Source organism: Hyperolius riggenbachi, chromosome 7 (genome assembly GCF_040937935.1).
Source record: "Hyperolius riggenbachi isolate aHypRig1 chromosome 7, aHypRig1.pri, whole genome shotgun sequence".
Classification (NCBI taxonomy): Eukaryota; Metazoa; Chordata; class Amphibia; order Anura; family Hyperoliidae; genus Hyperolius; species Hyperolius riggenbachi.
The window spans coordinates 164,814,676-164,835,878 of record NC_090652.1 but is presented as its reverse complement, the minus strand read 5'-3'; the positions used below and the strand labels follow the sequence as shown (position 1 = coordinate 164,835,878).

Here is a 21,203-nt window from a genome sequence, read left to right as displayed (position 1 = left end):
GGTTGCTGTAGCTGCCTTGTGGGGGCTGAACACAACAGAGTTTTTCCTTATTGATATGAATATCTGAGTCCAGGACATGCTGAAACCAATACATCCTAACGTTTGCTCAAACTGGCAATGAACCTAACATGGTCATGTTTCAACAACAGTATTAATCAGGAAATAAGCAAAAAGTATGGATGTGTGCAGGAGGGGGCAAGGGGGGAGCGGGGAGGTTGAGCCCTTTTTGCCAGACATTTGGCCATGGCCTGTGTTTCAGGGGCACTACAGCTCTTGAAACAGCAGCATTTACAGCTACCATCTCCCTCCTCCCTATTCTTTCTGCTGTGAGTGTACGGAGCGCAACCCTGACCCCTTTATACATGAATGCACAGCAATTACCCAGCTGCAGCAGTGCGTGCATTAGGAATTTGACTGTACTGACCTTCAGAGTAGAGAGGGTGCTTCTTTTTCTTTCTGGAGGAAGGACAATCTTGGGAAGTGTAAATGTGTACTGGCTGTTTTTTATATGCAGAAGGTAGTGCAGGAGACGGGGAGCATCAAGTGGGATCGCCCAGGCACACAGTAGTGAGTCTTTGCACAGTCTCTGACTCACTGTGCGCCCCATCTAGATTTTTACAATCCTGGGCTGCCTGTGTTTTCTGCTGGTACAGGTAATGCAGTCAGGGGCGCCTGAACCAGCAGGCACTACAAGCAGCCGCTTGGGGGCGCTGTGCATGTCACCAGGCGCAGCTGCGGCCACCCGCCGGCCGCCGCTGCTATGTAAACACACAGAGAAGAGGACAGAGAGTCAGAGACTCGAGCGATATCACTGCCCCACCTCCATACACTCCCCCCTCCTCCTCCAGCCAATAGAGGGAAAAACAGAGCTCTGCTCCACGCCTTCTCCTCTGAGGCTGCCTCCTCTTCACATCGGTAGCCACAGTGTTTAGTGAACTCCGTTCCCGCCTCCTTGCCAGCAGAGTTAAGGTGCCCATAAACTCGTCAGATTGGCAGCAGATAGATAAGAAATGCATCTGATGATCTATCTGATGCGTTTTTAGAACATTTTTTACCAGGATAGAATTCCAATAGATTTCAGTTTGAAATCTATTGGAATTCTATCTGATGGCATTTTTTTTGCCATCAGATTTCCATTAAGGCCAATGCAAACTGATAAGCAATCTCATCAGATCGACCTAAATTTTCCATCCTGCCAGCTCGATGGAAATCCATCGAAATCGATCGAAATCGGCCATCGATCGGTCGATTGGCCAACCGATTTGCAAACGATCGATCGATCGGGATCGATCGGTCGGCCAGAAAATCGGCTGAGTGTATGGGCCCCTTTAGGGCGACATGCTGGTCATTCGCACAGGCTGAACTTTGCCATGTCCCCTGCGTCCCCAGAGACTCCAGCTGCTAGTCACACTGCACTGCAGTGAATGGAGGGACCGGACCTGTGTGTATGAGGCAGAAGGAAGCCTTCACACACACGCACAGCAGCCATGAGGGCAGAGTGTGACACGGCTGCCTGTGCCAGGAGGAGGGGGAGAGGAGATGAAACTTGACCTGATGTCTGCCGCTATTACCAGGGAGACTGTGACAGTGAGTTGGATCTGGATGGTGGGATCTCTGCTCCTCTTGCTGCAATCGTCATTATCTGCATCCTGGACAATACAAACCCTGGCTGCCCATCATTAAATCATTCTGATTATCAGCATATATGTTGTCACTTTTAGTATATGCTTATTAATCAGTAGAACAGCCAGTTGTCATACTGTCCAGGATAGGATAATGATGGGATTTGCAGTGACAGGAGCAGAGGTAGGGAAGCACTCTACAGCACTATTAACATAAGCTGACTTACTGCAGAAAGTTCTGTGTCTCTAGCTGATTTCCTGATTGCTGCATTTCAGTATCTGCTTCCCATGTGCTATCTACTTCCCATGTGCTCCATCCCCCTCCCTCTCTTCCTGCTTTTTCCTTTCACTGTGTGCCCCTGCCAAACAGGACCCCCGTGGTGAGATATTTCTCCCATTCATTTCCAGTATCTCTCCCTCCTCTCATCCCTCTCTCTATCTATTTTCTTCCCCAAGGTCACCTGATCTACCAGACGACGATTATTTTCTGGTGTAACGCTTTAGCGTTATGATTTTCTGGTTAAACGCTGCCGCTTTATGATTATTTTCGCATGGGGGGGGGGGGCGCTAATTTTCTCGCCTGGAGCGACAAAATGGCTAGAGGCGCCCCTGAATGCAGTTCTCAGAATTATCTATTCTTGTGCCCCGGTTTCTACTTTTGCTACTTCAAGTGCAAAAATCCCATCCCTGCTCCTCTCCACTACATCCTGGGGCAACACCTCCCCCCATGGAGTAGGATTCACCATAGCAGCCATAGCGGGGTAGTCAAGGAAGCCCAGTGTGGGAGGCCAGGGATGAAAAGGGGGTCTGTGGAGGGTGCCATGAGGTTCACAGTAGTGCAAACAGAGCACAGGAGAAACTAACCTCTCCAGGTTCCATCTTCGATCTACTATCTTCTGACATCTCTGTCTTTATGACTCACTGGCAAATGATATGACATGATATGGTGTTCTGATCCTAGAGACGGGGACACCTGCAGAGGGTAGATCGTTATTGGAGCCTGGAGGGATCTTTCTGGCTACCTATACTGGAGGTCATATCTGGCTATTTTTACTGGGGGTGGGGAAAAAATACTTCTGACTACCTTTACTTGGGTGCCCTTCAGGCTACCTAAACTGCAGGGGCTACTTCTGGCTACCTATACAGGGTGCTGCTTGGGGCAATCTAATACTAGAAGGTACCTCTGGTTAATGTTAGTGGAGGACTATTTAACACTGGGAGGCAGCTCCGGCTACCTATAACAGGTGCTTGTGTGTGTGTGTGGGGGGGAGGGGGGAGGATGCCTTATAAAATAAATATTTTTGGGGAGAAGACAACCAACATTTTTCTATGGGGCTTCAAGTTCAATCCCTGACTGGCTCCTCCTGGTATAGAGCCTCTTAGAAATTTCCTCCAGCGGTGGCAAGTGATTCAGGACTGTGCATGCATGAATTCCAAACCACGCATGCACTGCAAAAGGAAATGCTCATCCACAAGTGCTTTCTTTCATTCAGTTCAGAATCACTTATAGCTGCTTCAGGGAACTTCCAGGGGGCTGGGGACGGAAGAAGATGACAAATGGGAAGGACCCCGAAGCCAATGAGCAGCATCAGGAATCTAAAGAGTAGGTAGTCTAGCCGTTTATGGGCTTAATTCAATCATTTTTTTTCCTAGCAGACATCGTGTGGCCCCTGTATAAATGCTAGTCTGAATCCCGATCCTCCACCAAAGTGGTCTTTATCATCCGCCATGACCAAGTTCAGACCAACGTGTGTACGTAGCTTTAGGCAAAAAGGCTTTTCAATCACTGTAGTTTTCCTGTTTCTCTGTGGAGTAGCCACTATATTTAAACTGCTACCCCATCTAAAATAGGTGCCCACAGAACAAGAAGTGGCATTTAGTCTTGATAAGATCCAATGACTTTCTTCCAATTAAGCTTACTCAGTTACCATAAATGTTACTCTTCTCTTGCTGGCTATTCACACTGTTGATACCGATGCACTTTTATTCCAAATATGGTTGTTGAAGGGTATAGTACATACTGACCTCCCCAGCACTGTGGCTGCGTTGCCTTGTTAAATGTTGCCGATGTAGCAATGCACTGGTTGGTCTGCTGCTTTGCAATGGAAGACGTGGGTCAATAAATGTAGTGCTTCTAGCATTATGATCAACAAAGAAGGGCTGCAAAGAAAGAAATAACAGAATTAGAATACAAATCCATGTTCAGATTGAATGATATCCTTTTTAGTTCTTTATGTTACGTTACATTTTACACCTGCAACAGCCATGTGCAATTTACTTCTGCTCCTTACCATATCAGAAAGCTGTCACTGCTTTATATATTTGGAGGTCGGCTGCAAGTTAATCTGTAATGAATAATGGCATATTTCTGGTGACTCAGCAGGACACCTCTTGGGTAGTAAAGACCCGGCAATATAGACCAGTGTTCTTCAATATTATGGTGTATACCCCCTATGAACCTGTTGTTTTCCAAGTACACCTAGTGAAGGTATTGCTATGTTGAGTGCACATATAGTAATTAGAATCCTGGATATGGCTGATTAAAAATTACCCAAAAGCTTTTAGTTATTACAAATATTAATTCTGTTTTATTAATTGATGACCTTCCCATTTTCTAATAGACAGAACTTGTTATAATGAATTGAGTGTGACAAGCACAAGTCAATTTGATTCCCTCTGCAATCAACTATTAGAATGAATCCAACATTTTATGTGTTTTAGTCTTGGAAAGAATGGAGAACGATTAGAACAGTGGTCCTCAAACTAAGGCCCGTGGGCCGAATGCGGCCCCCAGAGGTTTTTTCATCTGCCCCTCGAGGCTTTTTCACCGGCCCCCCACTCTCAAAATCTATTACTTATAGATGCAATCCACTGCATCTTTAAATATCTGTGACCCATATATAGAATAGCAGTTCTGGCACCACCCATCCACATGGGTCCAATTGGACTGCAGGTTGTCACCTGGGTATGATTCACTGTCTGTAGCAAAGATGTTCTTTGTGCGCCACATGAATGGCTGCTCCTCCTCCTCCGGAGGAGTTCTCCTCTGTGTTGCAGGATATACTATCTGCACATGCTGTGTTGGGGGCATACTATCGGATTTGGTTAAATGGGAGACATAAGGGCTGCACAGGTTAACAGGTAATAGTTCACACTACCTAGGCTAAATGTAATGTTTCTACATTTCATGTATACTCCGGCCCCCCAGCAGTCTGAAGTATGTTGACCCGGCCTTTGACCGAAAAAGTATGGGGACCCCTGTATTAGAACCTCTGTCTGGTTTATTATTGCACAAACCTTGTGTTGATTATAAAATCACAGATTGCTTTGACCTGATAAGAGCCTAAAACTTAACTTCTATTAGTTCAGCATAAAACGGATTAAATACTTATAATAGTGATCTAATGTGTGTCTATACAGCACCTCAGAAAGGGACAAGCTGATTGCCAGGTAACTGGTCCCAAGAAGGTGTCTGTCCTTACTTCAAGATACTGGCTACACCAATTAACAAATTGTGCTTATTTACAACTCACCCTAAAATCCAACATGGTTCACTGTCTGAAAGAGGGTTTCATCAGGGGTATATAGTAACAAGTACTTAAGTGCGATTGTGCAAAGTGCTAAATAATAAACAATTTATAGTACACCAATCACATAGCATGTACAGCGATGATTTAGCTAAACAGACTGTCCTTTATCCCCAGCCTTATATCTGCTCTATACAGGGTGTAACTCCCTGAATCACATCCAACAGGTTAGGCGCCCTCAGGGGCATACGAGAGAAAAATCCGCGAGTAGAAATGGGCACGACTGCAACCGTTAATTTAAATTATCATTACAGCTAATGTTATAATACTACCGTTGCGCATATCACGTTCATAACCGATATTGCTGAGTTTCGTTCATCTATCTTTCGCTATTCCATTTGCAATACAACAGTGCACTCCTGACATTTTCTGTTCATAACTGCTTATGTTATGATACTAGCGTTGCTTGCAATTATTGCACTGCGCCTCTTTTTTCCATTTCTCATCCGGCTTTCCCGTTCATAACCGCTATTAAGTGATTAGCGGCGACTATCTCTCACAGCGGCTTTACGTTCATACCTGCTAAAGTGGTGATAATAAAGTTGCGCAAAGCTATTACCAGTGCAATGCGCCCTTTTTCCATTTCTGTTTGCGGCTTTACGCAATTCTCATCGCTGCTTTCGTTCATAATCACTAATTTCACACCTTACCGCAGCTTTCCTTTCATACCCGCTAATACTATTATCATACCATCTATTACAGATACACTGGGCCCTTTTTTACATTTCTCCGTATTTCTCACAATGGCTTTCCATTCATAACTGCTAATGCTTTCCTGCTTTCATTATTTCTCTTTCTGTTTATAATCGCTAACACGGCTTTCCGCATTTTTCACCGCAGCTTTCCGTTAATAACCACTAATGCTTTCTGGCTTTCCGCATTGCTTATCGTGGAGTAAATAGCAGTGCCTATCTGTCATTAGCTTTTCATAACCGCTAACGCGGCTTTCCGCATTTCTCATTGCAGCTTTCCATACATAACCATTAATGAACATTGAGGGCATATTCACAGTGGGACGTTGCAGTTTAATGCGACATTAAAGTCTCAATATGTCTGTGTTTAGAGGTAACGCACTGTAAGCAGTGAGTTACCACAAAGCAACATTTTCAACGCAACGATATTGTCGCTCTGTGAGCAACCTATAGGATTATCATTGCAGTGCAGTAAGCTGCGTTATAAGACTTTATAACGCAGCTCCGCAACGTGGCACTGTGAATGCGACCTGAATGAATAGCAGTACATTTCTAATTGCGGCTATTATGCTTTCATGTCTGCATAGCCGCAAATTATCAGAGCTCTCCTGAGTGAATAGCGGCACATTACTAATCGTGCCTTCATAGCCGCAAATTATCAGAGCTTTCCTTTCAAAACCATTAGGCTTATTGTTCATAGCCACTAATTTCACCTCTTATCGCAGCTTTTCTTTCATAACCGCCAATATTGTGATACCAATTCTCATACCGCTAATGCCGACTAATGGCTATTACTTCCCCTGTTGCAGACCTACAATCGTTGCAGAACGCTATAAGCGGTGCACTTCGCTCATTGTTCATGTCCTGCGCCAGCATTGTTTTTATAGGCGGAGATTAACATTGTGTGAATAGGAGCACCTGTTTCTCATCGCGGCTTAATTGCCGTGACCACCCTCAGGGTCCTACTGCTAAATGATAAAGATGGAAAGAATCATTGGCCATAGTTAGTTACAGACTTCTGTGTAAACTGCATCACAAAGTGTTGCGGACAGGCAGGAGGTGTGTGGAGAGAAATACACTTACTTCGCTGATTATTGGCTAAGTCAAAAAGCAATTCAGAACTGCAAAAAGACCTGGACATCCACAGAAGATAGCAGTGGTGGATAATCGCAGAATAATTTCCATGGTGAAGAGTAACCCCTTCACTACAGCCATCCAAGTGAACAACACTCACCATGGGGTAGGCATATTGATATCCAAGTCTACCATAAAAAGAAGTCGGCATTAAAGAAAATACAGAGGCTTCACCCTGCACACAAATTTCCCACCGCCCTTTTTGCATATATACAGGGAGTGCAGAATTATTAGGCAAATGAGTATTTTGACCACATCATCCTCTTTATGCATGTTGTCTTACTCCAAGCTGTATAGGCTCGAAAGCCTACTACCAATTAAGCATATTAGGTGATGTGCATCTCTGTAATGAGAAGGGGTGTGGTCTAATGACATCAACACCCTATATCAGGTGTGCATAATTATTAGGGACCTTCCTTTCCTTTGGCAAAATGGGTCAAAAGAAGGACTTGACAGGCTCAGAAAAGTCAAAAATAGTGAGATATCTTGCAGAGGGATGCAGCACTCTTAAAATTGCAAAGCTTCTGAAGCGCGATCATCGAACAATCAAGCGTTTCATTCAAAATAGTCAACAGGGTCGCAAGAAGCGTGTGGAAAAACCAAGGTGCAAAATAACTGCCCATGAACTGAGAAAAGTCAAGCGTGCAGCTGCCAAGATGCCACTTGCCACCAGTTTGGCCATATTTCAGAGCTGCATCATCACTGGAGTGCCCAAAAGCACAAGGTGTGCAATACTCAGAGACATGGCCAAGGTAAGAAAGGCTGAAAGACGACCACCCCTGAACAAGACACACAAGCTGAAACCTCAAGACTGGGCCAAGAAATATCTCAAGACTGATTTTTCTAAGGTTTTATGGACTGATGAAATGAGAGTGAGTCTTGATGGGCCAGATGGATTGGTAAAGGGCAGAGAGCTCCAGTCCGACTCAGACGCCAGCAAGGTGGAGGTGGAGTACTGGTTTGGGCTGGTATCATCAAAGATGAGCTTGTGGGGCCTTTTCGGGTTGAGGATGGAATCAAGCTCAACTCCCAGTCCTACTGCCAGTTTCTGGAAGACACCTTCTTCAAGCAGTGGTACAGGAAGAAGTCTGCATCCTTCAAGAAAAACATGATTTTCATGCAGGACAATGCTCCATCACACGTGTCCAAGTACTCCACAGCGTGGCTGGCAAGAAAGGGTATAAAAGAAGAAAAACTTATGACATGGCCTCCTTGTTCACCTGATCTGAACCCCATTGAGAACCTGTGGTCCATCATAAAATGTGAGATTTACAAGGAGGGAGAACAGTACACCTCTCTGAACAGTATCTGGGAGGCTGTGGTTGCTGCTGCACGCAATGTTGATGGTGAACAGATCAAAACACTGACAGAATCCATGGATGGCAGGCTTTTGAGTGTCCTTGCAAAGAAAGGTGGCTATATTGGTCACTGATTTGTTTTTGTTTTGTTTTTGAATGTCAGAAATGTATATTTGTGAATGTTGAGATGTTTTATTGGTTTCACTGGTAAAAATAAATAATTGAAATGGGTATATATTTGTTTTTTGTTAAGTTGCCTAATAATTATGCACAGTAATAGTCACCTGCACATACAGATATCCCCCTAAAATAGCTAAAACTAAAAACAAACTAAAAACTACTTTCAAAAATATTCAGCTTTGATATTAACCACTTGAGGACCGTGGGCTTTACCCCCCTTAAGGACCGGCCACTTTTTTTTCCATTCAGACCACTGCAACTTTCACGGTTTATTGCTCGCTCATACAACCTACCACCTAAATGAATTTTGGCTCCTTTTCTTGTCACTAATAATGCTTTCTTTTGGTGCTATTTGATTGCTCCTGCGATTTTTACTTTTTATTATATTCATCAAAAAAGACATGAATTTTGGCAAAAAAAGATTTTTTTAACTTTCTGTGCTGACATTTTTCAAATAAAGTAAAATTTCTGTATACATGCAGCGCGAAAAATGTGGACAAACATGTTTTTGATAAAAAAAAAACCCATTCAGTGTTTATTTATTGGTTTGGGTAAAAGTTATAGCGTTTACAAACTATGGTGCAAAAAGTGAATTTTCCCATTTTCAAGCATCTATGACTTTTCTGACCACCTGACATGTTTCATGAGGGGCTAGAATTCCAGGATAGTATAAATATGCCCCAAATAACCCCATTTTGGAAAGAAGACATCCCAAAGTATTCACTGAGAGGCATAGTGAGTTCATAGAAGATATTAATTTTTGTCACAAGTAAGCGGAAAATGACACTTTGTGACAAAAAAAAAAAAAAAAGTTTTCATTTCTTCTAACTTGCGACAAAAAAAATGAAATATGCCACGGACTCACCATGCCCCTCTCTGAATACCTTGAAGTGTCTACTTTCCAAAATGGGGTCATTTGTGGGGTTACTGTCCTCTCATTTTGGGGGGTGCTAATTTGTAAGCACCCCTGTAAAGCCTAAAGGTGCTCATTGGACTTTGGGCCCCTTAGCGCAGTTAGGCTGCAAAAAAGTGCCACACATCTGGTATTGCCGTACTCAGGAGAAGTAGTATAATGTGTTTTGGGGTGTATTTTTAGAAAGAAGACACCCCAAGGTATTCCGTTAGTAGTACGGTGAGTTCATAGAAGATTTTATTTTTTGTCACAAGTTAGCGGAAAATGACACTTTGTGAAAAAAAAACAATAAAAATGAATTTCCGCTAACTTGTGACAAAAAATAAAATCTTCTATGAACTCACCGTACTACTAACAGAATACCTTGGGGTGTCTTCTTTCTAAAATGGAGTCATTTGTGGGGTTCCTATACTGTCCTGGCATTTTAGGGGCCCTAAACCGTGAGGAGTAGTCTTGAAACAAAATTTCTCAAAATGACCTGTGAAATCCTAAAGGTACTCATTGGACTTTGGGCCCCTTAGCGCAGTTAGGGTGCAAAAAAGTGCCACACATGTGGTATCGCCGTACTCGGGAGAAGTAGTACAATGTGTTTTGGGGTGTATTTTTACACATACCCATGCTGGGTGGGAGAAATAACTCTGTAAATAGACAATTGTGTGTAAAAAAATCAAAAGATTGTCATTTACAGAGGTATTTCTCCCACCCAGCATGGGTATGTGTAAAAATACACCCCAAAACACATTATACTACTTCTCCCGAGTACGGCGATACCACATGATTGGCACTTTTTTGCAGCCTAACTGCGCTAAGGGGCCCAAAGTCCAATGAGTACCTTTAGGATTTCACAGGTCATTTTTGTTTCAAGACTACTCCTCACGGTTTAGGGCCCCTAAAATGCCAGGGCAGTATAGGAACCCCACTAATGACCCCATTTTAGAAAGAAGACACCCCAAGGTATTCCGTTAGGAGTATGGTGAGTTCATAGACGTTTTTATTTTTTTGTCACAAGTTAGCGGAAATTGATTTTAATTGGTTTTTTTCACAAAGTGCCATTTTCCGCTAACTTGTGACAAAAAATAAAATCTTCTATGAACTCACCATACTCCTAACGGAATATGCTTGGGTGTCTTCTTTCTAGAATGGGGTCATTTGTGGGGTTCCTATACTGCCCTGGCATTTTAGGGGCCCTAAACCGTGAGGAGTAGTCTTGAAACCAAATGTCGCAAAATTACCTGTGAAATCCTAAAGGTACTCATTGGACTTTGGGCCCCTTAGCGTACTTAGGGTGTAAAAAAGTGCCACATATGTGGTACCGCCGTACTCAGGAGAAGTAGTATAATGTGTTTTGGGGTGTATTTTTACACATACCCATGCTGGGTGGGAGAAATATCTCTGTAAATGACAATTGTTTGATTTTTTTTTACACACAATTGTCCATTTACAGAGAGATTTCTCCCACCCAGCATGGGTATGTGTAAAAATACACCCCAAAACACGTTATACTACTTCTCCTGAGTACGGCGATACCACATGTGTGACACTTTTTTGCAGCCTAGGTGCGCTAAGGGGCCCAACGTCCTAATCACAGGTCATTTTGAGGCATTTGTTTTCTAGACTACTCCTCACGGTTTAGGGCCCCTAAAATGCCAGGGCAGTATAGGAACCCCACAAGTGACCCCATTTTAGAAAGAAGACACCACAAGGTATTCCGATAGGTGTATGGCGAGTTCATAGAAGATTTTATTTTTTGTTACAAGTTAGTGAAAAATGACACTTTGTGAAAAAAAAACAAAAATCAATTTCCGCTAACTTTTGACAAAAAATAAAATCTTCTATGAACTCGTCATACACTTAACAGAATACATTGGGGTGTCTTTTTTCTAAAATGGGGTCAGTTTGTGGGGTTCCTATACCGCCCTGGCATTTTACGGGCCCAAAACCGTGAGTAGTCTGGAAACCAAATGTCTCAAAATGACTGTTCAGGGGTATAAGCATCTGAAAATTTTGATGACAGGTGGTCTATGAGGGGGCGAATTTTGTGGAACCAGTCATATGCAGGGTGGCCTTTTAGATGACAGGTTGTATTGGGCCTGATCTGATGGATAGGAGTGCTAGGGGGGTGACAGGAGGTGATTGATGGGTGTCTCAGGGGGTGGTTAGAGGGGAAAATAGATGCAATCAATGCACTGGGGAAGTGATCGGAAGGGGGTCTGAGGGTTTGGCCGAGTGATCAGGAGCCCACACGGGGCAAATTAGGGCCTGATCTGATGGGTAGGTGTGCTAGGGGGTGACAGGAGGTGATTGATGGGTGTCTCAAGGTGTGATTAGAGGGGGGAATAGATGCAAGCAATGCACTGGCGAGGTGATCAGGGCTGGGGCCTGAGGGCATTCTGAGGGTGTGGGCGGGTGATTGAGTGCCCTAGGGGCAGATAGGGGTCTAATCTGATAGGTAGCAGTGACAGGGGGTGATTGATGGGTAATTAGTGGGTGTTTAGGGTAGAGAACAGATATAAACACTGCCCTTGGTAGGTGATCTGACGTCGGATCTGCGGGCGAACTATTGGTGTGGGTGGGTGATCAGATTGCCCGCAAGGGGCAGGTTAGGGGCTGATTGATGAGTGGCAGTGACAGGGGGTGATTGATGGGTGGCAGTGCCAGGGGGTGATTGATGGGTGGCAGTGACAGGGGGTGATTGATGGGTGATTGACAGGTGATTGACAGGATCAGTGGGTTATTACAGGGAAGAACAGATGTAACTAATGCACTGGCGAATTGATAAGGGGGGGTCTGAGGGCAATCTGAGCGTGTAGGCGTGTGATTGGGTGCCCGCAAGGGGCAGATTAGGGTCTGATCTGATGGGTAACAGTGACAGGTGGTGATAGGGGGTGATTGATGGGTAATTAGTGGGTAATTAGTGGGTGTTTAGAGGAGACAATAGATGTAAACACTGCGCTTGGGTGGTGATCTGATGTCGGATCTGCGGGCGATCTATTGGTGTGGGTGGGTGATCAGATTGCCCGCAAGGGGCAGGTTAGGGGCTGATTGATGGGTGGCAGTGACAGGGGGTGATTGATGGGTGGCAGTGACAGGGGGTGATTGATGGGTGATTGACAGGTGATCAGTGGGTTATTACAGGGAAGGACAGATGTAAATAATGCCCTGGCGAATTGATAAGGGGGGGGGGGGTCTGAGGGCAATCTGAGCGTGTAGGCGGGTGATTGGGTGCCCGCAAGGGGCAGATTAGGGTCTGATCTAATGGGTAACAGTGACAGGTGGTGATAGGGGGTGATTGATGGGTAATTAGTGGGTGTTTAGAGGAGAGACTAGATGTAAACACTGCGTTTGGGTGGTGATCTGATGTCGGATCTGCGGGCGATCTATTGGTGTGGGTGGGTGATCAGATTGCCCGCAAGGGGCAGGTTAGGGGCTGATTGATGGGTGGCAGTGACAGGGGGTGATTGATGGGTGGCAGTGACAGGGGGTGATTGATGGGTGATTGACAGGTGATTGACAGGTGATCAGTGGGTTATTACAGGGAAGCACAGATGTAAATATTGCACTGGCGAATTGATAGGGGGGGGGGTCTGAGGGCAATCTGAGCGTGTAGGCGGGTGATTGGGTGCCCGCAAGGGGCAGATTAGGGTCTGATCTGATGGGTAACAGTGACAGGTGGTGATAGGGGGTGATTGATGGGTAATTAGTGGGTGTTTAGAGGAGAGAATAGATGTAAACACTGCGCTTGGGTGGTGATCTGATGTCGGATCTGCGAGCGATCTATTGGTGTGGGTGGGTGATCAGATTGCCCGCAAGGGGCAGGTTAGGGGCTGATTGATGGGTGGCAGTGACAGGGGGTGATTGATGGGTGGCAGTGGGTTATTACAGGGAAGGACAGATGTAAATAATGCCCTGGCGAATTGATAAGGGGGGTCTGAGGGCAATCTGAGCGTGTAGGCGGGTGATTGGGTGCCCGCAAGGGGCAGATTAGGGTCTGATCTGATGGGTAACAGTGACAGGTGGTGATAGGGGGTGATTGATGGGTGATTGATGGGTAATTAGTGGGTGTTTAGAGGAGAGAATAGATGTAAACACTGCGCTTGGGTGGTGATCTGATGTCGGATCTGCGGGCGATCTATTGGTGTGGGTGGGTGATCAGATTGCCCGCAAGGGGCAGGTTAGGGGCTGATTGATGGGTGGCAGTGACAGGGGGTGATTGACGGGTGATTGACAGGTGATTGACAGGTGATCAGGGGGGATAGATGCATACAGTACACAGGGGGGGGGGTGATCAGGAGGGGGCAGGGGGTAAAAAAAAAAATAGCGTTGACAGATAGTGACAGGGAGTGATTGATGGGTGATTAGGGGGGTGATTGGGTGCAAACAGGGGTCTGGGGGGTGAGGAGGGGGGGGGTCTGAGGGGTGCTGTGGGCGATCTGGGGCAGGGGGGGAGAAATCAGTGTGCTTGGGTGCGACATAGGGTGGCTGCAGCCTGCCCTGGTGGTCCCTCGGACACTGGGACCACCAGAGCAGGAGGCAGCCTGTATAATACACTTTGTAAACATTACAAAGTGTATTATACACTTTGTATGCGGCGATCGTCGGGTTAACATCCCGCCGGCGCTTCCGTATGGCCGGCGGGATGTTGCGGCGGGTGAGCGGAGACAGGCGCCGGCAGAGGATCGCGTCATGGATGACGCGATCGCTCCGGCCATGCCCCTACAAGGACCGCCGCCATTTGTCAATACGGCGGTCCTTGCGGGGTCCACTTCCCGGCCGCCAATTGTCAATACGGCGGTCGGGAAGTGGTTAATGAGTTTTTTGGGTTCATTGGTTGTTGTTCAATAATAAAATTATTCCTCAAAAATACAACTTGCCTAATAATTCTGCACTCCCTGTACAGAGGAAGAGCCTTGTGTTCATCACATTACCGCCAGAAAAGGTTGATTCTCTTTTTTTTTTAAATAACATCTACCAGTGCTTGGGAGAGGGAAAAAAAAGTTAAAGCTCTTTTCATTGATCAGTTAGTTAACCACAGTTAACAACTGTATTATTATTATTATTATTATTTATTTATTTATTTATATAGTGCCAACATCTTCTTTAATGTATAAATACATACATAGCTGATGTGTGTGGTTTGAGACATCACCAAACCCAAATAACTATGTAACAATGATGAATAAAAGTTGAAAACAATGTTTAAGACTACTGTATATTATTAAAATTTGCAGTTGTAACAGATGTTAGGATTAGTATAAAAAAAACTTTGGCCACCCACGGAGCAACAATAGGCATTAAAGGGAAGGTTCAGGGACTAGCTAAAAAAATAAAAATCCATTTCCACTTACCTGGGGCTTCCTCCAGCCCGTGGCAGGCAGGAGGTGCCCTCGGCGCCGCTCCGCAGGCTCCCGGTGGTCTCCGGTGGCCGACCCGACCTGGCCAGGCCGGCGGCCAGATCGGGCCTCTTCTGCGCTCCATGGTGCGTTCCACGCCGGCGCGCTGACGTCATCGGACGTCCTCCGGGCTGTACTGCGCAGGCTCAGTAGTTCTGAGCCTGCGCAGTACAACCCGGAGCACGTCCGATGACGTCAGCGCGCCGGCGTGGAACGCACCATGGAGCGCAGAAGAGGCCCGACCTGGCCGCCGGCCTGGCCAGGTCGGGTCGGCCACCGGAGACCACCGGGAGCCTGCGGAGCGGCGCCGAGGGCACCTCCTGCCTGCCACGGGCTGGAGGAAGCCCCAGTTAAGTGGAAATGGATTTTTATTTTTTTTAGCTAGTACCTGAACCTTCCCTTTAAGGCTAGGTCCACACTACTCCGTTTACAGATTTGAAACGGATCCGGTTTGGTATTTTTTTTTTCCTCCGATTTTAACTTTTTAAATATGTTTGGAACATACATTTCCAGTCCATGGAAGCGTATGCCGGGGGAGGGGGGGGGGCGCCAAACTGGAGGGGAAGCAGCCAGGACAGGGGTGACAGCGGTTGGCAGGGAGGGTGATCGCCCCCCCCTCACCTGGTACCCTCGTCCCTGCCAGCTATTTGTGCAAAACTTGTTAAAATGTAAAGTATGTGGCGAGCAGGGAAGCGTACCTTCTCTCCTTGTGTTCCACCGCTCGCCGCTTGACTTCCTGCAATGTCGCCCTCTATACTTCGGAGTGTGGCATTGCAGGAAGTAATGCGGCAAACGGAGGAAGTGGAGAAAAGATAAGCTCCCTGCTTACCACTTACTTCACATTTTAACACATTTTTGCACAAATAGCTGGAGGGGGATCGGGGGACCCAGGTGAGGAAGAGGGGGCAACCTCCCTTCCCGCTGTCACCCCCTTCCTGGCTGCTACCCCCTCCTGCATGGCAGCCCCCTCCCCACCCACAGGCTGTGACACAGAAACGGATCCATTTCTAAGTCCAAAACTGCCTGTGTAAAGGGGGGGTCAGTTTTTTACATTGCCCTTCACTACCCCTCCGTGTATGCGGGAGCAATCACGGTCCGGGAAAACGCTGCAAGTCCGGACTGTCTGTTCAGGTTTTTAAAACGGATCCCCTTGAACACAGAAGGATCCATTTTTTGTGGGGGGTTTTTAGTGAAGAAGGATGCTATTTTTAAGATTGGTATCCGTGGCTCCGTTTTTGACCTGGGCCAAAAAACGGAGCCACAGATACGTTTTTATAACAAGTGTAAACCTAATCTAATTGTGACATTCTCTGACTGAAATGTCATCTGGGACAGACAAGTGTAAACAGATTTCCATACAAAATCTAGTTGGAATTAACCATATTCACAACTAGATTGCAGTTTATAAAAAAATCTGTGAAGTTACTAGTAAACACTTAGTGAAAATAACTTAACCTCCTGGGTGGTATGCCCGACACCGTGTCAGGCAAGATAATTTTACGGAAAGCGGTATGCCCGACACAGTGTCAGGCATTCTGCTCAGGAGGATTTCCACCACATAATTCCTCCTGAGACCGCCAAAAAAGCTATAGCTGCCCAAGAACAGGTGCCCCAACCCCCCGCGATCCCCAGCTCTGTGTCATTTACTTACCGTGACTCTAGCAAGTGCCGATAACATCCCCTCCACCACACAGCTCCAGTCTTGTATATCAGAAGCATCAGGACTTGATGATGTGATGTTGCGACGTCGAAGACTTTGCAATGTCAATGATGTCATGACTGAGCCCTAATGCTCCCAACGTACAAGACCGGAGCTGTGTGGAGGTGGTGATCAGATCAGAGTTGATGCAATCTGTGCTGACTAGAGGTATGGTGAGTAACTGACACAGCACAGGGGGGTTGGGGCACCAGTACTGGGGCAGCTATAGCTGACTATACTGGTGCAGATATAGCTGGAGCTGGCTATACTGGAGGCACCAATACCTGGCTAGGTACACCTGGCTATCTATACAGTGGGCACCTATACCTCACTAGCTATGCAGCAGGCACCTATACCTGGCTATGTATACAGCAGGCACCTATACCTGGCTACCTATACAGCAGGCACCTATGCCTGGCTTTCTATACAGCACTAGCTATACAACAGGCACCTATACCAGGATATCTATACAGCGGGCACCTATACCTGGCTATCTATACAGCAGGCCTCTACACCTGGCTATCTATACCATGGGCACCTATACCTGGCTATCTATAGAGCGGGCACCTATACCTGGCTAGCTATACTGGGGTACCTATACCTAGCTAGCTATTAATACAGCGGGCACCTATACCTGGCTAGCTATACTGGGGCACCTATACTTGGCTAGCTATACCTGGCTCTCTATACAGGGGGAACCTATACCTGGCTACCTATACTAGGGGCACTATACCTAGATATCTATATTTCGGGCACCTATACCTGGATACCTATACTTGCTGGCTAAATACCACATTGCAAATAACATTCTGAAGATGGATGGGATTCCCACGGTTGCCGATGCAGGAGAGGTAATGTATAAATGCACACACGGGGGGTTACATTTATACACTAGGATGGCATCGGCGGATGCGGGTAACTATGCTGATTGCTGAGACATTTCATGCTCAAAATTGAGTAGGAATCGGCCTGCGGTGTATGGGCAGCCGACAGAGCTCTCTCTTTAATCAGATTTGATCAGAGAGATTTGTCTTTGTCCAATCTGCCTATCATCGCTAGATGTATGGCTATCTTTAAATTTGTATTACTGCAGGTTGAGCAGCTGCAGCTTGGAAATATAAATAATCAGAAATTTTGGGGAGTCATTTTGAAATTTAGTTTTGATTTTGGTTTCAAGCTCTTATTAAACTCAAAATTTATACTTTACCCTTGCTTGACTCATTTTGGTAACTTTCAGGAAAAATGGTTATGAAAATTAACTGGATCACTTTTTGCACAGAAATCCAGCAGAAACTGAACACCTGGGATTTAAAAGGTAGTGGAAAAGATACTATTTTTGGTTACAAAAAAACACAAAATCATATATTTTAACCTATTAAAGCACTTTAAAACAGCGCATTAAAAGCATACCTTGCTTTGATGATCATGCTTCATTTCCCAGCCTCTTGGTAATTCAACCTGCTTATTGGCAAACAGATTCAAAAATCCAACAAGGTCCCGATTATGTTGGTAGCGCTCAAAATGGTGTGCATCTCTGCGAACTTTGGTGATCATATGCTTCAAACAAGTATTATTTGTAAACATGCGATAGGCACTCTAAGAAAACACAAACCAAGATTTGTAAAATACAGAACACTTGTTTTAGTTATACAAGTATTGGATATGCAGTATTTCATGTGTTTCTTTTGAAAAACTACATAGCAGAAGCTTTCAGATAGTTCTTGTTGTGCCACAGCACCACAATTATCATGCACTATAAGGATCAGGATTTACAAGAACACCAGAGATAGACATATTCACATAAATAATAAGTACAAGAAATTGAGAGCATCCACAAGTCTGTTACTAACGATTTGGGCTTGTGGTATAGCTAACTACAGTACTATATATACAGGACCCTTTTCTAGGCTGGAAAACAGGCAAATTGATAAAAAAAAAAATCTGTAATATTTCTTCTAAAGCAACAGCACCTTTCAAACTGCCACAATTAGCAATTTCTATTACTTCAGATGGAGTCGGGCCCTTAAATTTTTCCAGTAGTTGGGTCTTATCCTTATGAACAGCTAAGTGTGCAAAACCCTTTAACTCCCATAAGGACTCTAGGTAAGGACCCGAGGTTGAGAAAGTCATATACCAGCGGTGGCGAACCTATGGCACGTGTGCCGGGCCCGGCACGCGTAGCCTAATCTGCTGGCACGCCACCGCTGCTTACGAACTGGCCGCAGCGTCTACTAGACTCTGCCGCACCAGTTCATATCCCGCAGCCCCGCAGTCTCCCGGGAGGCAGACCAGGGCTACGGCAAGATGGCTGCCGAAGCCCTGTACTGGAGACTATTTATGTCTCCAGTACAGGGCTTCGGGCGCCATCTGCCCGTAGCCCTGCACTCTGCCTGTCAGCGGCAGCGCGGGAGACTGCAGGAGGAACATCCGGGGGAGATGCGCGCCAGAGCCCAGCCGAGAGAGAAGACTTCTGTCAGGTGAGTACATTACTTTTTTTTTTTCAGGTAAAATCCGGCCCACTGTGTTATTTTCTGGTAAAATGTTTTGTCACATTGTGTTTATGTCCTGTGACATGCTGCCCACTGTGTTTGTTTTCTGGTGAAATGTGGCCCACTGCGTTTTTCTGGTGAAATGTGGCCCACTGCGTTTGTTTTCTGGTGAAATGCTGCCCGCTGCGTTTGTTTTCTGGTGAAATGTGGCCCACTGCGTTTGTTTTCTGGTGAAATGCTGCCTGCTGCGTTTGTTTTCTGGTGAAATGCTGCCTGCTGCGTTTGTTTTCTGGTGAAATGCTGCCCGCTGCATTTGTTTTCTGGTGAAATGTGGACCACTGCGTTTGTTTTCTGGTGAAATGTGGCCTACTGCGTTTGTTTGCTGGTGAAATGCTACCCTCTGCGTTTGTTTTCTGGTGAAATGCTGCCCGCTGCGTTTGTTTTCTGGTGAAATGTGGCTCACTGCATTTGTTTTCTGGTGAAATGCTACCCTCTGCGTTTGTTTTCTAGTGAAATGTGGCCCACTGCGTTTGTTTTCTGGTGAAATGCTGCCCGCTGCGTTTGTTTGCTGGTGAAATGTGGCCCATTGCGTTTGTTTGCTGGTGAAATGCTACCCTCTGCGTTTGTTTTCTGGTGAAATGTGGCCCACTGCGTTTGTTTTCTGGTGAAATGTGGCCCACTGCGTTTGTTTTCTGGTGAAATGCTGCCCGCTGCGTTTGTTTTCTGGTGAAATGTGGCCCACTGCGTTTGTTTGCTGGTGAAATGCTACCCTCTGCGTTTGTTTTCTGGTGAAATGTGGCCCACTGCGTTTGTTTTCTGGTGAAATGTGGCCCACTGCGTTTGTCTGCTGGTGAAATGCTACCCTCTGCGTTTGTTTTCTGGTGAAATGTGGCCCACTGCGTTTGTTTTCTGGTGAAATGTGGCCCACTGCGTTTGTTTGCTGGTGAAATGCTACCCTCTGCGTTTGTTTGCTGGTGAAATGTGGCCCACTGCGTTTGTTTGCTGGTGAAATGTGGCCCACTGTTTGTTTTCTAGTGAAATGCTGCCCGCTGTTTGTTTTCTGGTGAAATGCTGCCCACTGCATTTATTTTCTGGTGCAATGTGGCCCACTGCGTTTGTTTTCTGGTGCAATGTGGCCCACATTGCATTATTTTCTGCTGAAATGTTGCACACATTGCGTTTATTTTCTGGTGTCTGGGGTAACTTGCTACATTTATTATTAAGGGCTCATTCACACTACAGAACATATGCACGAATGCAATTTCATGCATGCGCTGCCAACGCACAGTGATCGCACGGAATGCACGTTGTGGTGCGCTAAAGCGTGGACGTCGGCAGCTGTACCCATCGGGGAAACGTATGCGTTGTGCGTTAAAATGTTCCCAGATGCGTTACAACGTAACGCATGGGAACGCACACCTGTAGTGTGAATGGTAACATGGAAGTCTATTGACTTTCATGTTACCATATGAATCTTACATTATGTGCGTTGCGTCAAAACTGACAGCGCAGCAAATAGTGTGAATGAGCCCTTAATGGTCATAGTTGGCTATATTTGCTGCTTTGGAGTTACGGCGGGTATAAATAGCATCATACATACTACATAAATAGCATTTCTGCACACCCATGATGCGAATCCTCGTTTCACCACATCATGGCGGAAAACACTGCTTTCTTATGCCTCGCTGTTACATCATTATGTTAGCTCCGCCCATACAATATCATGGCCACGCCCATTTTCCCCCAGTGGCACTCGGAGATAAAAAAGTCGATGTTAGGTCGCAGTTTGGGCACTCGGCCTCTGAAAGGTTAGCCATCACCATCCATAGGGGGCTATTTTGCACCTACATATAAACATATACACATTTATTTAGTAATAAACTAGCTGATGGCTTGGCATTGCCCATATTTAGCTGGTGTTGGCTCCACCCACTTTTTCTAACCCTAACACTCAATTGCTCAATTACTCAAAGACCTAGTTTGTGAGCTTTGCAGTCTTTGGCATCAATAATTTGCATTGAAATGAAACAAATCTGATTGGCTGTGGCTCCACCCCTTTTCTGAATTTGAACCCCAGTCACCCAATGACCAACTGTAGCAGGTTTGAGGCTTGTGCCATTAACAGTGCAAGAATGGCAGCAATTAAATATTCCCCTTGAAAATCAATAGGTGAATTTTGATTGGCTTGCTCCACCCACT

The 21,203-nt window shown here is 45.7% G+C and overlaps 1 protein-coding gene across 2 annotated transcripts in view; it reads right to left on the bottom strand.

The window, feature by feature from the left end:
- The window catches only part of HECW2 (HECT, C2 and WW domain containing E3 ubiquitin protein ligase 2), a 262,291-nt gene that overhangs the window by 73,746 nt on the left and 167,342 nt on the right, over positions 1–21,203 (bottom strand). For both annotated transcript variants that reach the window (XM_068244844.1, XM_068244845.1), the window contains 2 exons: positions 17,926–18,111; positions 3,648–3,782 (listed from right to left, as the gene is read on the bottom strand). In XM_068244844.1, the coding sequence (XP_068100945.1) occupies positions 3,648–3,782; positions 17,926–18,111 (321 nt within the window). The remainder of the gene's footprint in view (positions 1–3,647; positions 3,783–17,925; positions 18,112–21,203) is intronic.